The sequence below is a fragment of the Poecilia formosa genome, unplaced genomic scaffold (assembly GCF_000485575.1).
Source record: "Poecilia formosa unplaced genomic scaffold, Poecilia_formosa-5.1.2 Scaffold476, whole genome shotgun sequence".
NCBI lineage: Eukaryota > Metazoa > Chordata > Actinopteri > Cyprinodontiformes > Poeciliidae > Poecilia > Poecilia formosa.
Genome location: NW_006800415.1, coordinates 279,063 through 287,313, shown reverse-complemented (window position 1 = coordinate 287,313; position 8,251 = coordinate 279,063). Strand labels below are relative to the sequence as shown.

The window sequence follows — 8,251 nt, the reverse complement described above, 5'->3', positions numbered from 1 at the left end:
ACACACACACACACACACACACACACACACACACACACACACACACACACACTTTAAGGCCTGTTTCTGCAACAGCTGTAACCAGATCCTGGTCAGATCGTAGGGATTCTCCAAAGGCCTTCTCAGCTCTCTTCACGATCATTTTCCTTTTTCTTGTTAGATGCTGACAGAATAGTTATGTTGTTCTCCGTTTTCTCTCCTGATAGTGACCACAGACCCTCCGTCAGGTGTGACCGTCAGCCGCTTGGGCCAGCTGGAGGACCAGCTCAGCGTTCGCTGGGAGGCGCCGCCGGCTCTCAAAGACTTCCTGTTTAAGGCTAAATACCAGATCCGCTACAGGCTGGAGGAGAGTCAAGACTGGAAGGTAAAGAACATCTCACATTTTATATATTTATAAAAAGAAAGCTGCATTCAAATTACGGTCTGTTTTGTCTTATTTTACCAACAGAGCAGTGATCATTATCAGTATAGACATGTATTTGTATTTTTTTGTTTTTATTATTATTAATTTAATATTATAAATACTATAGATAAAGATTCCTTTTGGGTGCGTAAGACTTAGTAAGATCAGATGAAGCAGTGCAGGACTGTTGGGTGTTGAACTGAAGCAGTGAAGGAAACAGAAATCTGTGTAATATTGGTAGATATCAGTTATCAGATGATAATATTGACCCCAAATGAACAAAATCATCTTATATAATATTAATTTTGTAACATGCTTGCAAATTTTCCCCATGTTAGCAACTTATGCATCCAAACCCTGGCAGATTTTACTTGTAGTTAAGTATTTGAATGAATTATGGATGTAAATCACCTCAAACCCCGGCCCACAAATCTCACATAGTTTAATTGAACGCATGTGAAATATGACAGAGTGTGAAATCTGTTCAAACCAGAATAACTCTCGGCGATGTCGTGTTTAAAGTACGACATAAAAAGGTCAAATTCACGTAAAACGTTGTCGAGGCAGATACAAACCATCCCCAAATGATAAATAGTCAGTTTTAAACTCCTTAAACAGTGTTTTGTCTGGTAAAATCTGATGCCCTAAGCTGTAGAATAGAATAGAAATATCCATTTACATTTTTGAAATTCAGGTGTGCAAACAGGAGTTTACAGACAAACAGAAAACAAAAGAATGAAACATTGTACAATAAGGCAAGCTGATCAAAGTTAATGTAATATATCTTGTATGAATTACCTCCAGCTAATCCTAAACCTCTGGCGATCTCTGCTGTATTACAGGAATTACATCAAAAATTTTCCCCAGGTTTATTTTCAATAAAAAAAAATACTCCTACAGTAATATTTCTTTATGTCTTCATTTCAAGACGGATAAAATTAAGGGGCATTTTTTTTCACATAAGCTGCATGAACTAAAGGGCTCGGAGCCTTTTTTTTGTAGAAATTGCAGCATTGTTGTTTTAAAATGCTGCAAAATGTGCGTAAACAGGCCCAAACAGAAACGCAGCGGCACACTGTTTTTGATGCGGGACGGTTTTGTAGAGAAATCATTTTCCCCAGGATAGGAGGGAAGATTCTCCTGTAATTAGGGAGGAATTACAACGCTGTAATATAAGCAAGTCGGTACCTGCAAAGTGGAAATGTTAAAAAGCAAAAAAAAAAAAAAGGAGGAGGAGGAGTGGAGAGGCGCGGTGATACCAATACGAAGGAGGAGGGAGGAGGAGAGGCCCGAATCCAAGTGGCTTGAAGGGCTGATGGTGGAAACAAAGCGCCTCTGAAGCGGCCCTAATCATGAGGTCATGCTGGGGAGCGGAGGGGATACATCTCAGCTGTTAATGTCTTCAATATGGCTGCAAAGACGCTCAGCTGTAACGTCTGCCTCAGTTGGCCGCCTGTGCGTCACATCATTAGCTCTCCAATGCCTGTAATTTACATGTTCTGCTTTCTGTTGGAGTCCTCCTTAACAAGTGTTTACAGACAGGATGTCAGAGAGAAAATGGGGGATTATTAGGCCAGATTATTAACTGCAGCATGTGCGTGTGTGTGTGTGTGTGTGTGTGTGTGCGTGCGTGCGTGCTTCTTTCTCCTCCCATTTAAAGTATCTCGCTGTCTTCAGTCCTTGTTTGTGTGAGTACCTGTGTGTGTGTGTATGTCGGAGTATCCGAGTCTGTAATAAATAATAGGGAACAGATTTTAGCCAGCAGGCACGGTTACGTTAAAATACTTTCATAAACATGCTGATCAGGAGCCGCTAAACAATGTGGTGCACATGCATGTTTTGTTCTGTGCATGGTTTGCGGTTGTGTTTTCTGCATCTTGATTCTGCTTTGTGCTTTAGTTTTTGCCCATTGGTATTTAATACTGTGGTCGGACCTCCAGCGCTCAGCTCCTCTGTGTTTGTGCCTTTCTTCCGCTGCCCAGGTGATGAATGATGTCGGGAATCAGACGTCGTGCAGGCTGGCTGGCCTGAGACCCGGAACGGTGTATTTCGTGCAGGTATGGCGGGTTTGTAGCAATGCGCTTGTGGCCAAGTGTGAGCGAAACTCTACACATCCTCCTGGTGAAGCTCCTGGTTTTTGGCGACTAAACCAGTCGATAACGCGATACATCATTAATTTCCCCAACTTTCCACAGCTGGTGTCACGTAATTCAACTTAAAATCTAACAAATATGTTTGAGGGGAAGGATTTAAAGATAGCTGCAGTAGCATGTCAGCGTTCTTACACACGCCGTTAAATGTCAGGAATTAAGTTAGCGCTTAGCTGAAACCCCTTTTGATTTAATTTCAGCGTGCCACACCACCAGTTTGCAAAAGCTTGTAAAATCTGTCCGTTTCTCTCTTCAGTCCCACATTTGTCCTGTCAGATTTATTTCTAGACTCTGGTTCATCCAATCACAAAATTGTAATTTCCTCCTGGTGAAGTCATTTCCTTGTTGGTGTGGATGAGCGCTTGGACTTTCTGTGATGCTAAATAAATAAAACCCTCTTCTTCTTCAGGCTGACACCACGCATTTTAGCAATTTGGGTCAAAACTTTGCTGTTGTTTGTAGCTGCTCACAATTTTGAACACTTTGACAAAAACATGCACGTCTGAAGAAATGTAATCCCAAATCACGATGCTCTCACCGCCATGTTTCATCCTGCGTATTGATCATGCCAGAGTCACTTCTAATAAACGCTGCTTGAAGAAACGGTTCTCCCCGCTGAAACCGCCATTTTACATATAATTAAAATATTAAATTGCCAACATGTCTTCTTTTTTCGAACATCTATCATCCAATAAAAGACACCAAGCAAATATACCCAGCCCAATAAATAATTAATAATCCCTTCAGTGGCATAAAATTTCTTTCTGAGACGGATTTTTTTCAAAGAATAATACCCAAAGCTCTTTTTTTGTGTGTGTGTGTGGAACTGAACTTTTATTTCAGGTTCATCAGATTCTCCAAATTCTGAAATTAATTCAAAAGATCAGGGTTTTTTTTTTTTTTCCCCCTTTAGTTGATTTGTTTGTTTTCCGTTTCAGGAAATACAAACCAATCAAAATTTAGTTGCATTCAAAAGCACATCTACGTAACATTAAAGATGGACAAAAAAAAAAAAAAAACTTTGGAAATGATTTGTAATGGTCTCAGCTTTTCATGTAGGGGAAACAAACTAAACAAAACAAAACTGGATTTTAGCAGGGGTGTGTACGCTTACGAGAGCCATTAAAGGTTTAGCGACTGGCCGTTGTTAATTTGCGTCGTATTTTCCACAGGTTCGGTGTAACCCCGTGGGAATCTACGGCTCTCGCAAAGCTGGGATCTGGAGCGAGTGGAGCCACCCCACAGCTGCTTCCACACCCCACAGTGGTGAGAATGATCACACACACACGCACACACACACACACACACACAGGCGCGCTGTCAGGGGTCTCCTCACAAGAGCTTTTTTTTTTTTTTTTCATTCTGTGGGATCATTTTGGCCCATAAAGAAGCAATTTTTGATATCACAGTGTACCGGGCCCCCAGCAGCTCTCTGCGGCCGTCGCACAGAAACAGATAATTGCACTTTCAGTCTTCCAGTCTGTTTTCTTTTGATTATTTTGTCATATTTATTTATCCAATATAGTTTGAGCTCGTCAGGGAAATGACAAGAAACAGACCTACTTACTGCGTTTTAACAAAAGCATCATTTTCTGGCAAAGAAGAGATGAAAACTGTCAGGAATCCTTGAGCACTTGTGCTGTTTGCCATCCTGGATCCAGTTAGGTCGCTCCAGACGCAGGAATACAGTAACTGCTGTATAAAATGTTATCATAAACTGGCCACAAAAAAGACCACAGTTATGAAAACAAAACCCTGTTCATAAAAACTCACATTTTTCCTGCAAGGGTTTCATCGGGGGAAGGCTCAGAAAGTATTTATTACGGCGCGAAGAGACAAAAAGGTCCTCTGTTAGTGGGAGAAATAAGTTCTTGTTGTTTTCGTCTTTAGCCGTTGCTCCCGTCGGCCCCGCTGCCCTTTCCATGCAACTCTTTGCAGCGCAGCGAAATCTTTTTGCATCTAGGCCTGCATTTTTACTTCACTTACTTCCTGACTTCATTAATAGACACAGTTTAAAAGCTTCAGTGACAAATTATTTGAACTTTTTGGATGATTTACCTCAAGTAAAGCTTGTGGCATCAGGGATTTCACCAAGTTGATGCAGACTGGTGGAACTGTCATGGCAATGAAACGAACAGTCACACTCCAGTTTCTGGTTTTGGGAATTTGGATTATTAACATATTTATGAATCATTGGCAAAAATAGATTTCCTAGTTTTGATTTATAGCATGAGAAGAGCAACTGGTTGGACAGATTTGAAGTGTCCTTTCTTGACATTAGGGAGGTGACAGACTAACAAGCATGCAGGAGGATCTGACAAGAAGCGGGTGAAAGTCAGGAGTATATAATCTGCAGGTATAGGAACCAGGTGAGGTCATTAAATGTTGAGACGGAGCTGCGAGGCTGACAGGAGACTGAAGCAGATGATCATCACCAGCGGTCACCGCTCAGAAATCTAGTTTTGTCCTTTGTCGACTGGTCACGGATTGCCGCCGATGAGGAATTTTATTTGCGCCGTCTTGTTGCCGGTAATGCAATGAACATGCCAAACTCATGAAATCACTTCAACTAAGATACAAACAATGAATAAAATAAAATAAAAAACCATGTGATGTTATTCTTGATAAAGCGTGATTTGTACCCAGTTTCAACATGTTTCGACAAATGATTGGTTCTATATGAGCTACTGAGGGACATCTGCCGCACTCTACTAAACAACTAGAGTCAACATGCAAAAAAAAATGCCTTTGTTTACTTTGGTATCATTATGGTGTGCTGTGAGCTTTTTGTTTGGTGATGATTTAAAATAAAATCAAAATTCAGTCATTCTCACTTTGAGGACATCTAATTTCCTACTTTGTTGTTGTCTAATTTTGATTTTCACACCAATTTGAGGCTAACATAAGTTTCTTACTGTATCTACCATTAGCAGATAATACGAACAATATCCTGTGGTAATGTTGGCATGGTGTGAGATTGTCATCAAAGGATAATTTTATATAAAAATAGCACCATAGCACAGCATTACCCAAGAATGTAAATTCGTAGAACATTGTATAAACAATGTACAGCTGGAGAAAACTCTCCATTTAATGTTTTAAAAACCTTTTTTTTATCCTGATAACCAGCTCATGCCTGGTGTAGCGTTAACATTTCCCCATAAAAGCAAAGATCACTCTTTTACGACTTGCTTCAAAGAGAAATAAACAGAAAAATGACTCAGTGCAGGCAAGTTAAAAAAAAACAAAACAAAAAAAAAACATTGTTTCTCAACATTTAATCTCCAAATCTCCTCTCCTACCCCGATTCCCCGGCCCTTAGAGCGACTGATGTCCTGTGACTCAAAGTCCAGCGGCGACTCCAACTCCACCCTGCGGCGGGAGCTGAAGCAGTTCCTCGGCTGGGTGAAGAAGCACGCCTACGGCTGCAGCAGCATGTCCATGAAGCTGTACGACCAGTGGAGGGTGGACATGCAGAAATCGCCAAAAACTCGCAACCAGGTAGGTAAGCATCGCTAATGCCGAGCAGAAAGCATCCGCAAACACACACGTCCTCCATGTAAACCCGAGCGGGCCGTGCACAACATGTCCCGCGTACGCAAACACAAACAAACTGGGAATGATTTTCTAAATGCTGATTTGTAACAGACTGTGTCTTTAATTTAGGTTCTCCAAGGGGATAAGTCGTAGCACATGCCGGCCCTGCAAGCAGAGACGAACTGAACGAATGCAGTTTGTATTTTTTGTTTTGTTTGTTTGTCTATATGTGTGAATGTGGGAGGAAAAAAAAAAGCGAGAAAGAAAAAAAGCGACTGCATTCTCATATTGGAAATGTAAAAGACAATTTGCTCCAGAAGAAATCCAGAGGGGAATTTAAAAAAAAAAAAAAAGTGGGAGACTTCGTTTCTGCATCTTTTCCAGTCGATTTGAGCTCGTCTAAACGGTGGAGCTGTTTTCACTCGTCGCGGACGAGAAAGAAACTACGTGGGCGCAAGCGACATTGTAGCATGAAGATGTCGGACAGCGGTGAAGACATTTGACGTGCATTTGGCCTGAATGTGCACAGGAGAGATGAAAACTAATCCGATTTCCGCTGAAGTGTCGGCTAAAGCGCCTAAACGCGTTGTTAGTGGCATTTGGGGCGCCATCTAGTGGCTAGTCAGCGTCCACTAATTCTCTCTAAATGATCCCTTCTCTCACATCCCAATGTAAAAAGAAACATGAACAGATTATGATTCAGTATTTTAACGAGTGCGTCGCTATGTTAGGTTGATAGTGTGCCAAACTGGTCCACCCAGGATTTGTCTGTTTCTGAGTGCCAGTATGTGACTGATGGTGTTTGTGTCGGCTGCGGAAAGCCTTTATTTTTGTACTAAATTGTACCAGCATATTTAAAGTATAAAGCTATGTTTTATAATTCTTAAGTTAAATTTAGTCAGTAAAGACTGTACAATGACTGAAGTTGTTATCAATCTCTAATTGTGTTCTATAAAAATGTTGACAGAAAAACACGTGGTCTGATTTTTGTGTGTGCGTGCGCATGTGTGTGTGCGGGTGTGTGTGTGTTGAACGCTTGAAATATACACAGTTCAATGCAGATCAATGCAATTCATCACATTCTAATTTCAATTTCTTCCTGCTTAACCCTGTTTAAAAAAAATACTAACATACTGCTGCTTTTAAACTACTAAATTTAGTACATCTTCATTCTATATTGTTATTTCTATGTATGAAATCGAAATATTTGCAAATAAAATATAATTATTTAACTTTCATAATTAATTTGTTGAATTGCTTTGGGAGCAGCATGAATAGCTGTTCTTACAAATAAAAGACGTTTGATCATGTTGTGTTTTTATTTTATTTTACTTTAGTAAGTGATGCTCATCTCATTGCCTTGTCAATAAACATTAACTAAAATTTCAAGATGATATTGTAATGGTGCCAAAAATACATTATTGTGTTGTTTGTTTCCATGGTAATACAACTGATCTGAGGTAATAGTGTCTCATTTTTGAATCCCTCCTGGTTTAACGTCACTAAATGATGCAGTTCTGCCACCTGCTGACAGGAAGCGGTACCTGCAGCGTGTCAAAGGTTTTATTCTCTGTTTAATTGAAAACTAAAGGTACATGGACATGGTGGATTGGTTTGCTGCTTTCAGAGGCATGATGTGTTCTTATGAGAAATCCTTTCCAGACTTCACTAATTGATCATTTTAATTTTGTAGCACCATTTATGTTAAACTAAGATTTCTATATTTGACCCTGGCAACATGACTGTTCCTGCTAGTCACTGCAGACTTGGGAGAGAAGCAATAACAATCCTCCTAATGAATCAAATCTGCTTCTCATCCCAGTCCATTGACCCTGATTTGGGTCGATGGACGGGGAGTCTTTGAACACCTCTCAGTGTGCCGTTTCATTGTCAGTCTGGGAAACCTGAGACACGGCTTGTGTTTTTCCTGCCCGACCGTGCAACTGATTCATCTCCCTCTGCTGACACATTAGAGTCTTGTTACTGCCTCTGTGACCACTCGGTTACTGCTGCCTGAAACTTTAACCTGGATGAAGCTTTGTCTTAACGCTGGGCTCACTCTCAGGGCTTTACTTACCTTTGTCTTTGCCAAAAGCTAATCCGTTTTGTTGCTCTTCTGCTATCGTTGACAAATGATTCATTTGTAAGACAATGTGAATCT

At 40.6% G+C, this 8,251-nt stretch overlaps 1 protein-coding gene across 2 annotated transcripts in view; it reads left to right on the top strand.

Annotated features, from left to right (window-relative positions):
* The window catches only part of crlf1a (cytokine receptor-like factor 1a), a 22,874-nt gene extending 15,812 nt beyond the window's left edge, over positions 1–7,062 (top strand). The window contains exons 5-9 of one of the 2 annotated variants that reach the window (XM_007578385.2): positions 207–364; positions 2,386–2,460; positions 3,726–3,819; positions 5,876–6,058; positions 6,220–7,062. In XM_007578385.2, the coding sequence (XP_007578447.1) occupies positions 207–364; positions 2,386–2,460; positions 3,726–3,819; positions 5,876–6,058; positions 6,220–6,236 (527 nt within the window). In that variant the 3' untranslated portion in view covers positions 6,237–7,062. The remainder of the gene's footprint in view (positions 1–206; positions 365–2,385; positions 2,461–3,725; positions 3,820–5,875; positions 6,059–6,219) is intronic. The other variant, XM_016664293.1, reaches the window with a different exon arrangement.
* Positions 7,063–8,251: the final 1,189 nt, after the last annotated feature.